Below are 17,343 nucleotides of genomic sequence, written 5' to 3'. Positions count from 1 at the left end.
AGATTGGCTTTCAAAATAAAACATCATCGTCGCTGAATCCCGTTTGGTTGATAAGATGCCTAGTTTCTTTGTTTCCATGTTGGGTCTAAAACAGAAAAAAATATTTATTTAGCGGTATAAATATTTAAATTTTCAACATGTCTATGTTTGTTTGGGTGCCTCTTCTTCTTTTCCTCTAAATACCTCTGCACGGTGTTCGTTCATACTGCGAATAACTTGACGTACTCCACAAGAACAGAACGGTCAAACTACAAGTGACAATTGGTCAACTCTGTTGTAGGAATTCTTACCTTGGGCTGGAGCGCTCTTTGTGCTCTCCTTGTGGGAACACTTAACTTACATAAGATTTCTAATTCAGTCTTTGAGCTCGCGCTTACCTGTGGGGCAAATGTGGCAAGCGGCAACGGTTTCCGCTCGTGCGGTGTTGTGATGGCTAGACGCTAGCAGGCTAGCTAGCTAGCTGTATGGTTGGTTTTCATAGTGCTGCAGTGCAAGGAAGGCGACAACTAGCCGGCTATAGGGATAGGTCCCCTAGTTTAATGTTAACCCTTTGCCATTTCTTGACGCTTTTGAGAAGACCTCTTTAAGGATTACGCATTGAATATTCTTCTAAGGTGAGTGTCACACGCACAGTTAACCTAGTTTCACATGTAATACCGTTAGCCTAGCAGCTGAATCACTCCGGTTAGCGGAGCGCAGCGGCTCTGGCTATTCCCTGGATTCAGATACATTTAAGTAAATATTGCATCCTGACAAAATGTTTAATTTGAGTCTTATTTTGGGGTGTCGTTCTTTTATGCTGCGTTCGTTTACTGTGTATCTAACATGGTTTGTTTTCATGAAGTGTCATTGCTTCTCCATCACTGCTTCAACACATAAATTCATATTTTGTTATTAGACATCCTAAGTTAGCTCGCCACGCCAGTGAATAGTTCTTCCCGCATGCCGTGCTGGCAGGAGGAGCGGTGGTCCTGGACTCCTCGACTCTTAATCATTAACAAAATGTTTTGTTGTCGATAAAGATAAACTGGGGTGTTTTAACATCCACACTGCCACAGCTCACAACAACGGAGAAGCTGTTAAACAGAGACAAAGCATCCCTGTTGTGAGACGTTCAGTGGAGTTACTTTGACATCAGAAATCAGCGAGGATACTCAGAAGTGCCGAGGCTTTTACAGTCTCGCTGTTTCCGTACTAACACTCTTTTTGTTATTTTACAGGAATGCGACCAGGTGAAGATATGATTTCCCGTCCAGTGGATTAATCATCATGTTTTTCGTAATTATGGAATAATTTTCTCCATAACATCATGCGCGCCGTCAAATCAGACCACGTCCACTACTGCTGCAGAGATTCCGTGTTCTCACATTTGGATTTATCGTGAAGATTTTTAAAGACCAGCGGCCCTCGAGCGGGTGTGCATTACTGTCATTTCATGTGCTTCCGGTGAAACATTAACTATGAATTCCCTCGTGTTGGATATGCTTATTTATCTGTAAACGTTTGAGTGAATCTGAGCGAAGGAGCCCCAAAGAAGGAAGTCCAGGGCGGGATAGGTGCAGAGAAACTCCCTGCTCCCAAAGAAACATGGCTTCGGTTTGGAAAAGACTGCAACGTGTGGGCAAGCATGCCTCCAAATTCCAGTTTGTGGCTTCCTATCAGGAGCTTATGGTGGAGTGCACTAAGAAATGGTGAGTTTTTCTGACTTGACCACTGTGCTGTCATTTAAGCCCCATGAAAACTGTGTGTCTCTGTCTGTGCTGGAATGCTGAGCTCGTTCCTGGTGGTCATAATTCACACACTCTCAGTCGCCTTGGTGTGCAGGCATGTCTGCATGCTGGGAGGGGCGACTGCCTTGTAAAATTGCTATGTTTCTTTCCTTTTTTTCTTCATGTGCACCAATGGGGAATTTGTTTAGTTTGAGTGTTCTGTAAAGAAGGTGGCTGCTTAAAGGATTCCCCTTCAGTCTGAAGGACTGGGCACAAGCTGCCCTCACTCTTCTGTAATGTCCTTGAGCAATTGAGCAAAATACCTAACAGCTCTAGTGATGCTGTTTAGAATCTCACCTCTGAAATCGCTGCTAATTGGAGGGCTATGAACATGAAATCTTTAAATTGTGGCTGCAGCTATCGAATATTTTAGTATTTGAGTATTCTACTGAAAGTTCCACCGATTAATCAAGTAAACGGATAAAACACATTTGTGTTAAGTTAAAGAGCAGTTACTTTTCAAATGGAAATTTCTTTCAAGCAAGTGTAAAATCAACTGACTTTGGGTGATAAATTCCAAGTTATCTGCTATACTATGAGATACAAGCAGATGATGCAAATCAATACATGCTTTCATACCAGTCTCCAAACTCCAGAAAAGAAGCTACATTTGTTGCTAGTCACTATTTTGACAAAGAAGTGGCTTGAGGGGGTCTGAAAACTGTCTAAATATGGTGTCAGCTCTATTTGAAATGCCACTCTTTGATCTTTTTTTAAATGAAACGATTCCTCGAGGCGGAGAAAATTCCTCGATTATTTTTTGTAATCGAGTACCTTGAATTATTCGAGGAATCGTTTCAGTTCTACTTTAAATCACAACTTTGAAGTAAAGTCGGAGCTTCATTGGACTGGATTTCAAAGTTGTGAACATGATGTGAGCACAGTGCTATAAATAATAACTGACTGACTGACTTCTCTACAATGATTCTGTGGCTGATTTAGGGTCTGGCTCTTTTTGTAATAGTAGATCCCAGGTGTGTTTTAATAGTAAAGAATGAATGAATGGCATACAATGCAAAGAGGTGGACAAGCTATATTGGGTGTGTTTCCCAGAGGTGAAGCTGGGTGGAGAGAATGTTGGTAAGCATATGCTACACTACACTTAAGCCTGCAGGTATGTGTCCTGTAATGAGTGAAAAGCGAGGACTTGTAAAACAAAGATGTGGCCTGCAGACACAGATTCCCGGGCAGCTTGCCGTAGGCGTGACTAACACAGCCCCACAGAGCTCAGACCTGGGACAGATGTTAACGTGTTTGAGAATGGAATGAGAAAAATGTACATCTCTTCCCAGGGCAAAGGGTGGGTGGGCTCTGCACACTCCGTAGTATGCTTTGTTTTGTTTTTTTGTTTTTTTTATCTGTGCAGGGGTTTTGATGTTGATCAGTTCAAAAAATAGATATAAACAGCTATTCATAATGCACTATTTACTCCATGTGTGTCCCAGTTTGTGATAATGGTCATAACATGACTTCCAGAGATGGATTACTAATTGCTGGGATTTTAAATGATGACAACGTCATATAAAAAAAGTTGTGTTTAAGTGAAGTGTGATTTTATGAATGCTTTGAATTCCTATGAGTGACTCAGTTTGTTGCTGCAGGGTGTCTCCTCATCTTCACGTGTGTATGTGTGCATGTCCTCATGCCTCAAAGTGTGTGAGAAAGCGTTGGCACACTGTTTCTGCCTTCCTTGGACTTCATCCGTACAGTATGCTATTGTTGCAGTGGAAACTTTCCATCTACGCAGACTGAAAACAGTCCCTTGAGCTCAAGTGGATTTTGGATCCTGAAGCCTTCAGAAGTGATTTTTTTTAAGGGTTCAGCCCTTTCATTTCTGGGAGCAGTCACAGGAGGAAAAGCTGAAGACTTGTGAATGTGTGGCTATACATCCAGCTGTGGGTTTTTTTGAATGTACATTGTGTAAAAACTGAAAGCTCTTTGTAAACTTGGCTGGCACTCAAAAACTGAAACTATAACAATCACTAAGGTCAAGATAATATTGGCTGCCTGAAACAAATTGTAGGTCAGAGGTTGAATTGTGTGATTCCTGTTCCTTAAGAATGTGGATTTCTCAATGAGGACCAGAGCGTTCAGTACAGTCAGAGCAATTGGGAAATGCGTCCAAGGATAAAGCTGCATCTTGTAATAAAAACTGACAAAACTCCAAGAGGGATTTAAGAAGGTTGTTTATTTCAGAGAATTTCTGTCACATAGTCTTAATATGCAAGAGACTGGTTGTTAAAGGGATAGTTCAATTTTTTTGAAGTGGGGTTGTATGAGCTCTAAGTGACCATTAAGGACATTAGATACAGTAGAAAGTTGTCTCCTCCCCCTCAGTAAGACACAGACTGTAATTGATGGTGACGAGGAAATAGACGCTAACAGGGAAAGACCGTACCAAATTCAAAGGCTATTTTCTCTGCCTACAAGAACTAAAATCAAAAAGTAATACCACAGTTTAAGAGTACGCTACATAAAATATTTTTTAAGTGCATCAAGTCTTCGGAAATAGAAACATTTATCCGGACCTAACTAACTGGTCATGTGTCCTTCCGCGCAGCGCTAGTGCTCCCCCCCCCCCCTTTCAGCTGTAGGGAATGTAAACAAGCAGTGCTACGGGCGCCGGTTGCAGCCTCATGTAAGTTTGATCAAGTATCGTAATTCTTTTGTTTGTACTCTAAGGATTGTGAGGCAGCGTAGGAAATTCAAAATGAGTGACTATGACAGCGATGAAGTTCCATTCACTTTGGAACCAAAAGGATACCTGTATGAACCGGAGTACACAGAAGAAAAGCTGCTACAGATGGCAACTGAATGGAATACAGAGGAAACATAGTGGTCACACAGAGCTCATACAACCCCACTTCAAAAAAACTGAACTATCCCTTTAAGGTGACTTTGCATCTTAAAGTCTTCCTTTTGATTGCATTCTTTTCAGAGAGGACATCATGTGCTGTACATTTTTTATTACGTTCAAAGTTGAATTGACAGGGATAAATAGCAATTCAGAACAGATCACTCACAGATGCAGCGTCTCTTTTTTATGCACAGCATGGCGTACAGATGCCTCTATATTCAGAGTCAGTTAAAGATTAGAAGAATTGCATTTTTGAATGGAAGTTGTTACAACTTTGCTGATTGTGTAGCACACTTTGCAGACTGTTGCTTGAAGTAGTTTTGTTTTTTTTACAAGGTAGCATTTATACAAGATCACCTTCATCACAGGCTATCAGCTATGTACGCTTGAAAAATCAAACAATTGAACTCTTGGTGGGCAGTCTCAGTATAATTTTCCACCTCTTTCTGTCAGCTTAGTGGCCACTTTGCTAAACAATTATTTAGAGCTGAAACGATTCCTCGAATGATTGGAGGTACTCGATTTCAAAAAATACTCAAGTAATTTTCTCCGCCTCAAGGAATCGTTTAATTTTTAAAAATATCAAAGAGTGCTATTTCAAATAGAGCTGAAGCCATATTAAGAGAGTTTTCAGACCCCTCAAGCTACCTCTTATACAAAATAGCAACTAGCAACAAATCAAGCTTCTTTTCTGGAGTTTGGAGACTAATGGGTCATTCTACGAAACGGGTGCCATTTGGGTCCGCAACATTTGATGAGATGTACAAAGCACAAAAAATGTGTCAAAGTCTGTTTACAAATTTTTGAGCTACCTGTGCTCTTATTGACATGCTGTATCAGAAAATTCTATTTCTTAAAGAGAAAAAATTTCATTTGTAAAATAACTGCTCCTTAACTAAATAAAAATGTATTTTATCCCATTACTCCATTAATCGATGGGATTTTCAGTAGAATACTCGAATACTAAAATATTCGATAGCTGCAGCCCTACAATTATTTTTATTCCTGCCATGGGAGGAAACTGTTGACAGACAAGCAGCTTAGGATTGAAAAATTTCCTTTTAGGTCCATAAAGTAAGTTTTGGTCTTTATCAGTTGCCGTAGTTGCTGTAGTCCACTCCTTTGTGGAGCAGAAGAAGTTAGCATTCCTCTCACACGCCCCATTCTGCAGAATCAATTCAGACTAGCCATTAAAACATTAATGAGTTCAGTGTTTGTGTTTGCCAGTGAAATGAAGCACCACTCTCAGTGCTGCAGCTCTGCTCGTTTGAAACTTGGTAACAGCTTAGATTAAGAAAATCAACCGTTGTTGGGCTGTCTTTTATCTCTGGCAGGTAATGATGAAAAAATCAGGGCATACGAGAAGATAATTCAGCCTTTAGCTTTAAAGGACGTCCCTGGCCATTACCCCAGCAGTAACTTCATATTTCATGATTTAACTTCCCACTCAGATGCTCGTATCAGTTGTTACTGCTGTTGCGGACTGCACACTACTTTTTGAGTCGTTTTGATCAACAACACATGTTATGTGGTGACCTACTGGTGTTTACTCCTCAATTAGATGCCCATGCTTGCATCACATCCTCCTGATATTTCCTTGGCTGTTTTTGGCTTCATCTGATGATAACATCACCGCCTGCCTGCCTCACTGTCACAGTAGCTGAGTGCCTTCTTCTCTGTGTGACTGCTGTCCTCATGCCAGCTGGCTGACTCTGCATGTGACTGGCTGACTGACTTCTTAATCGTCATTAGCAGTGCTTTTATTATCTAATCATACATCAACAAATAATAATGAGATAATGAGGATAAGATGAGGAGGATGTTCAGTGTCAGACTACAGTTAATGAGGGCAGGTTGTAGAAAGTATTCGCAGGAAATGTGGGCGTAGTTAGTCACATGCAGATTGTAAAATATGTTCACACACACACTACACTACACTCTGTTGTCCTGAATGACACCATGCATTCAAAAATATAATCAAAATTAAAAATTAAAGAGAAGTGTTTCTCTTTTTATTCACAGCTGGAGTCGAGACAAAGGAGAACTTTCAGTTTTTTGTTTAAGCTGAGAAAACTAAGTACATTCACACTGTTGTGATAGAGCAGCTCATGTCTGTTAAACTTCTCTCCTGCTGCTTCCAAGATTTTGGCTTCTGATTTTACAGTGACTTGTTCTCCTCATTCTCTGTTTGAGGCTTAGGCCTTGTTTACACGTTTCATCTGAAAACACTAAAACGCAGTGAAAAAAATCTGCTTTACTTGGAAACGCTGAGGGACCAAAAATGCTGTAGTAAGCATGCCAGGCCTGTAGTTGGCGCTATAACTGTCTTGCCCAGATGCAGCTTTTGGTAGAACCGCATTGAAGTAGAGTTGGGCTGATCATCTGGTGTATTGGCCAATGCTAAGTGCAGACGTGGAGCAACAGATGCACATTTTGTTGAAACCTTTTGATTTTAGTTCTTGTAGGCAGAGAAAATAGCCTTTGAATCTGGAACGGAATTTCCCTGTTAGTGTCTATTTCCTCGTCACCAACGATTACAGTCTGTGTCTTACTGAGGGAGAGGAGACAACTTTCTACTGTATCTAATGTCCTTAGTGGTCACATAGAGCTCATACAACCCCACTTCAAAAAAACTGAACTGTCCCTTTAATGTGGAAAAGGACACTGACATCTCTTAAAGTTGGCTTTGGCAGGTTTACTTGCCACTGGTGTGAATAGAATGGAAACCTTGTTTTTCTGTACGCCTTTATTCATAGAGAACAGGACAGAGGATACTTGTTTCTGAAATGTTTTGGTGCATAGCATGTGACTGAATTCGCTTGGTATTATAAAGCACATCTTTTATTATGTCATTGGGTAATGTCCCAATCAACATTGCTCGCCCTCCAACTACCTGATTTTTTTTAGCATTGAATATCTGGTGATATGAGTCCTGATGTGATACTTGGGTTTGCGGAGATGAACTTTGCTAAAGAGGTAAGAAAGTGAAGCTGCACACTTTTGTTTCGTGTTTTAACAAAATAATAATTTGTACAAAATAACAGCTGAAATATGTCTTGAGCTTATTAATTCAACTCAGTCCGGCTAGTTTTGATGTTAAAGTCATCCAATCTGTTTTACCTCCTTTATGAAGCCCCCTGAACTTGTGCACAAGCTGTCCTGAATGCAGCTTTCACGAGGCGGTGCGAGGAATGATAATGTTTGGCAACAGCACAACTATCACCTTTTTTCACCTTTCTTTGAAATGTTTATTTCACCACAAAATGGGTTACAGCTCCAATGACCTGAATCAATCCACGGGACAAACGTTTGTCGTGAAACAAATTACTTGTTAAAACCACCTCACGTTTTCATGGACTGTTCTGAACAGCTCCAGTGAAGCCGGTGTGAAACTTAGGGCATATTCAGACCTGGACTGCTTGGTCCACTTTAAATGGACCAGGGTTCGTTTCCCACACTGGTGCGGACTTTCCATGCAGGTGTGAATAGACACAAACGAACCCTGGTGCGGACCAAACAACCGGACCGAGACCCACTTTTTAAGGTGGTCTCGGTCCGCTTCCAAACTAACTCTGGTGCGGCTGGTGGTTCTCCGGTTCAGGTCTGAATACAAACCAAGGTCCATCCGAACTAACTACAGGATACATGCGCCTTTTGGGCCTATAAAGCCACAGTAACCTAACCGTCTTTGGTTCATACCTGATCCTCTGTCTTCTGTTTAGCCACGCTGTTGCTAGGACACGCAGAGCATAGGGTCTCCTTGCTGCGCGCATTGGTCTTCGCTGTTCCAAAATTTGAAACGCTGTTGTTAAGCCTGCTTTGAAGGAGCTGCTCTTGAAACTGAAAATGATTTTGCAGCTCTAATAAGAGCACAAACACACGTTTACCTCCATTTCCGGGTCTGTATTCTGTGTACCGCATTTGTCAGTGCTGTCCAATGAGAGCACTGATCATCACACACGGATGTGTTTACAGAATATAGTCCACTTGCAAAAAAGTACAATCTGAATACGAACCGCACCAAACAAAAAAAATAAAGTCTGCTTTTAGTTCGGACCGAACAAGTGGACCAAAGGACTTTTCTGGTCTGAATACAGCCTTAGTGTGGGAACGGCAGGACAGACCACGGATAACAGAGAAAGAGCTTCCATTTCGTTTAAGTCATGGAGTTGCTTGTGCTAAGTTTACAAACTGTCACTTGTTTGTTTGCTTTCACCTTTTCTAACCGGATATCCCTGGAGAGCTACCATAGGATGCTGTAAAGCAGATCTTACTGCTGTAATCTATCTGTGCACATGTTTTGTAGTAAAGCTGTTGGTAGCTGCTCTTCCACATACCAACATACCATAATGTCTTTATGATTATTTTATCATTTATTTGGTGAACTCAGAGCACACATTAGCGTTCAGCAGTAATTTGTGCTCAGAGATGACCCATGTGAAAGATTGGATGTGAAGATTGTAGGGGTGTAACGGTACATGTATCTGTGCCGAACTGATCCATAAGGCCGTTCGGTTCAGTACAGTGCTGTATTCGAACGAGTACAGTAAGTTTACGTTAGCCGCTGCACATGGCTCTTTAATATTCACGTGAGTACTCGTCCATGATTGGCTGGGCAGGGAAGGTGTTTTAATATTCATGAGGAAAGAGGTCTGTGATTCGTGCTTTGCGATCATGTGCACATCATGTGGACGTGACGTCTCACGATGAGCCAATCAGAAGATTAATATCAAAGAGCTTCCGTAGCCACAGGAGCTTGTGTCTGAATTGTGCATTATGGCTGCTGCTAACGACCAACTGGAGCTTGAAGAGCCTCCCCCCTCGCTGTATAATGGCAAGTTTTTGGTTTATTAAACATGCTAAACAATCAAATGGTTTTGCGTTGTTCCATACTGTACCGAAAATGTACCGTGACCCTAAAACCAAGGTACGTACCGAACCGTGATTCTTGTGTTACACCCCTAGAAGATTGGCTAAAATGCTGATCACTGATCAATTATAAAATACCAAGCATGAGTGTTAGCTTTGATCGCAGAATATGCCTTTAGTGAACCTGGTTAAGAAGTCCGACAACATCATCAACAGCAGAGCGTGTCATTGCTGCTGACAGATGTATTGATGGGCATGGCGAGGATGAGAGTCACACACTTGGAACGACACAGAGGCGCTATTGATTACATGGTAATTCTATCAGGCTACATACAAGCATAGCTAATCAAGAGCGCTTCTCTCACTGCCATGTGACGTGACGGGAGGGTCTGGAGCTCTGAGGAAGTTGTCAATCAGGGGCTGAGCAGAAACTCTAAAGGCACAGGCACATGGGTTACAACACTTAAGTTGGTTTCAGTCTTCAGAACGTTGGTCTTGTTGTGGATTTTCATAACACGTGCTGAAAACCACACCTGTCAAGATGTGCCTTTGTGTTTATCCTGTCAGATTCTGGCTCAGCTAACTCTGCTTCAAAGTGTCTTTTCAGCTAGTTTGTGAAAAGAAAATGATTTCCTTGTTGTGTAATTATGACGTAGCCTAAGTTCCTCTGTGTGCACTCTGTCTCTGTCTGCTCTGTGGTTGTTGCCAGTTCACTTTTAATAAAGAGTGACAGACAGACTGCTTTACCTTGACAGATAAAGCCTTGGAGGATTTGATTGTCACAATTGGTGGTAGCTTTTCATTAACCTGCACGCTCCCATCACCGTGTCCTTGGGCAGAGCTGAGGCTCTCCACGTGCTCGCTCATTGTGTTGTAAGTAAAGAAAACACACAGATGTGTCTGAATGACTGTCAGTTGACTCCACACTCACTGTTTCACTGGATGTGACCGGCGGGTGTCAGGCTGTGACATGTCGTCTTCCGTCCAACATGTGTGCATTTTGGCAAGCGTCCATCCCGTCTCTGCCAGAGAAACATCTTCCTGCCAGCTCCTCTGACGTGGCTCTCCATTCTATTCAAATTCAGAGGCCTTGACACATTCCTGACAGTAAGTTTGGCAACAGGAGATGGGTTCACTGCCAGGTGAGCGTGTGCTGCACTCCTTGCTGGTGTGCAGAACTTCTGGATGGACCTGAGCAGTTTGTGCTTTCATTTATTACGCTGTTGTGTGGAAAAATGAACTCTCACTCCCACGTTTTTGTCTTCTTCAGGTTGTAGGAGAAATGACGTTTCTGTTTGTGTGTCTTTAAGTTTTTTTTTTTTTTTTGCAATTTAAATCACATCAGTACTTTCTTATGGAGCAGCTCTCACACTATTGTCAATTCTGTGTCTTTCTTTCTCTCCTCTCTCCTCTTTGGCTGCTTGATCTCTCCTCTCTGTGTCTCCTCTCACTTCTCTCCCTGATAATGTCACTTTAACTGCTTTGCAGTGGAATCCACCCAAGTGTACTTGTTCTGCACTGCAATTACAGACACAAACAGGCATTTACACACGCCCCTCTCCCACGCACACGCACACACACACACACCAAGAGACTCGAACCATTGCAGGGTTGTGGAGCAGTCAATGGAGTGTAAAATGTGATGAAAAATCTGCTGGTGGGTCTGTCTCAGCTGCTGTCAGGCAGGGAGTATGTAGAATGCTCTGGAGGATGCTCATCATTTATCAGCCTGCAGAGCGCTGCTGCAGCATCTTTGGCTGATAGAGGTGTGCTGAATGTGTGTGTGTGTCATCATGGCAGGAAAAAACACCAGAGGAACTACTGCTTTTACATTTTACAGTAAAATAATGAACATCGCTGTATCATTTTCCCACAGTTTTAGACACTTTGGCTAAAAAATCAGGTTGTGTTTTATGTACAGATAAACTACATACCTTTTAAAAACATACCAAACTTTTTAATAACCCACTCCTGCGCAGAGGTTCCATCCTTTAAGTTTCCGTCTGTGACCAAATAATTTAACGGGGATATTCATTAAATATGAACAAACACACAGTGGCTCACCAGTTTGTCCTCTTCCCGTGCTTTGCCTTTTTTGTTGGCTTAATTATTTTGCCAGAGATATGAACCAATGAAAAGTAATGTTTCAAAACATTTCTTGAACAGGCAGAACATATTGCATATATTGCATAACCTTGCAATATGAATATTGCACAAGCATAGGCCTGTCACGATAATCAATGAAGTGATTAACCAAATGATAAATAAAAACGTCCTCGGTAAGTTTGCCAGCCTCGATAAACTGACACGTGCATGCATGTTTGTTTTCCTCCTCTCTTTCGACCAAAGAGGCTGAATGAGAAGATGGCTCACTACGTCCATCTTTCCTAACATCGGGGTGCATAGGTTCTATAGTGGATTCATCGGATTTATAGTGGAGTGAGCATCTGTCAAAAATGCGATCTTTGGCATCTTTTGCGACGGAGCTGCTTGCGCGTACACACGGAGAGAGCTGAAGCGAGCGTCCTGAGGGGTAAGGAGGAAACACACGCTAATATGAGTGATGGCACGAAAGATACGGTTCTTAAGCCGCCTGCCACAGTCCCAGTGTAGGAATATTTTGTTTTTTATCAGAATGAACAAAGTTTGAGCTCATGAACACCAACAAGCTGATGTGTCACATTTGTTTGAAGATAGTGGCGACGACGAAGAAGAGGGAGGTGCAGCGGAGCCTTGTTCTTTGACAGTCCGCTCTTACTGAGGCTTTTGGTCTGCAAAGTAAATAGAAATAAAAACGCCGAATGGTGGGCGCTCAAAGACAGCTACATTGCCAAAGAAATGCAGCCCTTCAATACTGTTGAAAGCCAGAAATGTTGAAAATGTTTGACAGACAGTACGGATTGACTGGGAAAAAGTACATGCTACAAACAATTCAGGAACTGTATAAACTCCCTTTTATTTAGGCTATAATTTTTATTGTTGTTTTTTTTTTTTTGAGTTTCGTTTTTTCTTTAGAGACAGGGTCTATGGTTTAATGTTTTTGATTAGTATTAATTATTTTCCTTTATATGTATTTTTTTCTAAAAGAGAGTCTATTTCATTTCCATTGTATTTTTTTCTCTTTCTTGTTTGTTAAATTTGTTATATTTTTTGTTTAATTTATTTTATTTAAAAGATCCTGACCTTTTTTTCCGTTGCTAGGCGCTACCCAAGTAGCTGCCTGTTGCAGCAGCTCTCTCGTCTTTGTCTGTTTCTTGTAATTTTTTTCGTCTCTTTTTCGTCATCTTTGTATTTGGAGTGGATCATCACTTTGTATGGTTCATTGTCGGTCACGGACACCAAACTTTTTGTGGCTTCGGCGATATTTTTGACTACTTTTCTCCTGTGTTTGTCTGGAGATCCTACATGTAACCATGGCTGCATTGTTTACATGCAAACTCAGCTGTTAGCAGCCTGTAGCATGCCAATGCTAACTAGTGTAGGGCTTGATGATTTCCCTCGAGCTGAGGAGGAGGAGGTGAGGACGACGTGCCGGTTCTCGGGTGTGAGCTGGAAGATGACAACGTGGACCTGTCCTTCCATCCATCGTTGTTGGGAACGTGGGATCCAGCTCCGGGGGATGGACGAGCTAGCCGTGCTAACCCAGCGGCATCGTGCTGTTCACGGACGTGGCTGACGGAGCTGACATCGGACGCCAGTGACACATCGGAGGAGCTTCGCCTGCTGTGAGCAGACAGGATCCAGGAGACAGAGACTGAACAGACTGCTGGGGAGGCTCAGTCCTGGACCCTGTGGAGGTGGAGACTGGCTGGGCTGGAGAGTGGTGGACGAGTGGTGGACGGGAAGTCGTCATCTAATTTCTTATGGACCTTTTTGCACTTTCTATACTCTTTCTTACTTTTGTTTTCTTAAATGCTGCGGTGACTCCTGAATTTCCCCTCGGGGATAAATAAAGTATTTTCTATTCTATTCTATTCTATTTTAATTACAATTAAATACTCTTAAGAAAATTAAAGTTTCTTGCTTTTGATATGGTGTACTCACTTTATCCCAATTTACACAATTACATCAATAAAAAATGGAAAAAAAATCAAAACATTATTGACAATAATATTGTTTATCGGCAATAATATTTTGGAAAATTATCGTCTTGCAAAATTTGTTATTGTGACAGGCCTAACAGTATCAAATTAGACTTTCTAAATTCACTGTATTATTTCAAATTCATTTTCATGAGGCACGAATCTCAGCCTCAACACGTCTCTTCATTTGACTTTGCACCTCTTTAGAGGACAAAACACACCTGACAAAGCACATCTGAGTTGCCTTGTGCTTGAGTGAGAGGATTGAAACCTCTTGAAACTGTCAAAATCAATCAAACCTGAATGAACAGATTTTACTGTGATTTATGTGGCTCAACTTTTCTTTTTGTTTGCTCTTGGGACACCACACTTCCCTCTCTAGCTTCTTTAAGTAGGTGAACCACAAACTGAAAGCCTTGCATGTATACAAAAATGAAAGAACTGGAAGTGCTTTTTCTGGCAGAGTAACTTTGTAAGTCATTAAAATCACAGCTGACGCTCTGATCATCTGACTGCTCTTGTATTGTTGCCTCAAGAAGTTGACGCTGCTGTCTTCAGCAGGGCGCCTTGTTTCCCCGCTGTTGCTGCTCTTCAGCACATGGTAGCTTTGACTCCTGCTGTGTCAGTCTCTCCTTGAGGCCGTCAGCAAGCTGTTGTAAGGAGGAAACTGTTGATGGGGAAGAAATATTTATGAGTTGCCCAATATTCATCACCAAACTCTGCTTTTTCTGTCTGTATGAAAGTTTTGCTTCTGTTGATCAGAGTTGTTTTTGTCTGTGGAGACTTGCTGTGCAAAGACTCAATTAGTTGGCATATGAAATGTGATGCTCTGAGTTTGGCCTCAGAGACTTAACAAACTGTTAATGTGGACTCTCTCTGCTGTAGAAATCAAGTGATAAGAGAGGAATGAGAGCGAGTTGGAGATAAAATAGTGAACACTGAAGCAACAAGATGAAACATGGCATAAAATTCCCAAAGTGTGCACGTCTCTTCTGTGAGAGCAGTTCTGCTCTTTACCGTCATTGTTTCGTTCCCCTGACTGTCAGTCGGCTACTTTTTGCTGTTGTTCTGCACAGATACATTTCCTCTTCTCTCTATGCTCTCCTGGAGGATATGGTTTAAATAATTCCCACCTGACCTCCATTAGTGATGACAGGTGGAGCCTCTTACCTTCACTTTTGCCCATCTATCCATCTTGCTTTGCTGCTCTTTGGTCTGGGGGGCAACATTGAATTTGATTTGACACATTTTACATCCTTTTATTTTCTATTTGCAGATGCCCACAAGGCCGTACATGGTGGTTTTAAGTTTCTGTCACCTTGATAAGCCTCTGATTCGACTCCTGATCACAGGAACACACCTGTCTGAAGTTCCAGCAACTGTAACAAACATACAGTCTGCACACGTGCACAGACACAGCCAAGAAAGCTGATTAGCTTTTACTCCAGACACTACAATCTGCTTTTAGCACTGTCAGCATTAACTGTGTGTCATTGACCCAGCTCTCCGTCACCACACACACACTCACACACTCTCTGACTGTTCTGTAACTGCGGGTCAAAGAACTGTCAGTGTAAACTCAAAGTGAAACATGCTGTTTTGAAATTCTGTAAGTACACTGAATCCTGGTGTGTTAAAGTTCAAACTGGCTTTGAACTTCCCTTTTGAAAGTTTTCTGTTGGAGAACAAAAAACGGCACCTGAAACTTTGCAAACCACTTACACAGCACAATCCACTTCTTCTATATGACAAGTCAGTTTCTTTGCTTACGCCAGAGTTTTCAGTCTTTAACTAGACTTCACGTGTAACCAGAAACTGCAGAGGGATAGTTTGAAAAAAAAACAGACAGGGACATGTGGGAAAATATATAAAACAGTCAGATGATAAAATAAGACAGGCCATCTTTGAGGAAGATTAGAGAAGAAGTAAAAAGTTGCAGTCTAGGATTTTTGCATACACAGAGAGAATACAAATTCAAAGCCTAACTTTGGCTGATGACTACGTGCCCAGCATGGCTCTGTGTGTTGTACATGATCAATATGTCAGATGTTCTGAGATGTGACAGTGACACAGATTGTTTGCATGGCTACATCTGTCCCCATGGTAATGGCATGAAAGGCCACAGTGTGACTGGCAGCAGACTACTCTCTCTGCTCCTGTCTTCCTCCTCCTCCTTCTCCTCCTCTCCTTTTCTGTCACAAGTTTTTCTTCCACTTCCTACATCCTCTTGATGCTGCTTTTGCTGAATCAGAAATTGCCAAGTGGGTCAGTTAGAGAGAAAAAAAAACATTGTTAGCCAAGGATTTCATGACGAGGCTGTAAAATTTTTCAGTAAACAATATTTTGAAAGGATTTTTGCTGTCACCACTTAAGCTGCATCTGTGACAAAAATGACTTCGACGTAAGGGCACAGCAGTTTAAAGGTTTTATTGGAAAGGTTTCAGTATCCTCAAATTGTTCTTATTTTCTGTCAGTCATTTGTTCAAAATGAAGTCTTATTATTCTGATCTCCTTAAAGGGATAGTTCAGTTTTTTTGAAGTGGGGTTGTATGAGCTCTATGTGACCACTAAGGACATTAGATTAGAGGTCGACCGATATGGGTTTTTTGGGGGCCAATGCTGATGCCGATGCTTTCCAAATTTGGGCAGCCGATGCCGATATGCATAGCCGATTTTTCCAATTTGATATTCAGGCCGATTGTTAAATAAATATATATTTATCACATTTTTGTGAAACGCATCAATTTCTGAGCAACTAAAAGAAATCTATTACCACAAGCCGTGTCCAGTCCTCTGAACATTTATTCAGCTTTCAAAACAATGAAATATTTTGTCTGTATAAACACACAATGTAACAAGCAGTAGTAAACATTCACACTCTTCTTAAAATGTCAAAAAAGACATTTAAACTTATTAATATAATTTGAACAAAAGTATGTAATGTATCCAAGTGGTTCCACAAGTTTGAGGTGCTCATCTTTTTTGTGCCTGATCAAAAATTGTGTCATTTTATACAACGGATCAAAAATCGGCTTTTTAAAAGAAAATAAGGCCAATGGCCAAAGAGACAAATTTCCAAATATCGGCCCGATATATCGGCCGGCCGATATATCGGTCTACCTGTACATTAGATACAGTAGAAAGTTGTCTCCTCTCCCTCAGCAAGACACAAACTTTAATCGATGGTGACGAGGAAATAGGCGCTAACAGGGAAATACCGTACCAAATTCAAAGGCTATTTTCTCTTCCTACAAGAACTAAAATCAAAAAGTAATACCACAGATTAAGAGTACGCTACATAAAATATTTTTTAAGTGCATTAAGTCTTTGGAAATATAAACATTTATTCGGACCTAACTAACTGGTCATGTATCCTTCCGCGCAGCGCTAGTGCGCTCCGTCCCCCCTCCTCCTTTCAGCTGTAGGGAATGTAAACAAGCTATGCTTCGGGCGCCGGTTGTAGCCTCGTGTAAGCTTGATCAAGTATGGTAATTCTTTTGTTTGTACTCTAAGGATTGTGAGGCAGCGTAGGAAATTCGAAATGAGTGACTATGACAGCGATGATGAAGTTTCATTCACTTTGAAACCAAAAGGATACCTCTATGAACCGGAGTACACAGAAGAAGAGCTGCTACAGATGGCGACTGGAAGGAATACAGAGGAAACATCCGCGGACACTGGACATCAAGATGCTGAGTGTTACTGCTGCCACGACTGTTGTTGTTGTTGTTGTTGCTGTTACAGGACACTCCAGAATTCAGAAGAG

The 17,343-nt window shown here is 41.5% G+C and overlaps 1 protein-coding gene across 4 annotated transcripts in view; it reads left to right on the top strand.

The window, feature by feature from the left end:
- The first annotated feature begins 201 nt into the window (after nucleotides 1–201).
- The window catches only part of ehbp1 (EH domain binding protein 1), a 233,566-nt gene continuing 216,424 nt past the window's right edge, over nucleotides 202–17,343 (top strand). For all 4 annotated transcript variants that reach the window (XM_074675143.1, XM_074675141.1, XM_074675142.1 and 1 more), the window contains exons 1-2: nucleotides 202–614; nucleotides 1,221–1,691. In XM_074675143.1, coding sequence (XP_074531244.1) covers nucleotides 1,588–1,691 — 104 coding nt within the window. In that variant the 5' untranslated portion in view covers nucleotides 202–614; nucleotides 1,221–1,587. The remainder of the gene's footprint in view (nucleotides 615–1,220; nucleotides 1,692–17,343) is intronic.

This window comes from Halichoeres trimaculatus, unplaced genomic scaffold, assembly GCF_033239565.1.
Source record: "Halichoeres trimaculatus isolate MK-OKI-2021-1 unplaced genomic scaffold, fHalTri1.1 fHalTri1_scaffold_8, whole genome shotgun sequence".
Classification (NCBI taxonomy): Eukaryota; Metazoa; Chordata; class Actinopteri; order Labriformes; family Labridae; genus Halichoeres; species Halichoeres trimaculatus.
This window is presented reverse-complemented; position numbering and strand designations above follow the sequence as displayed.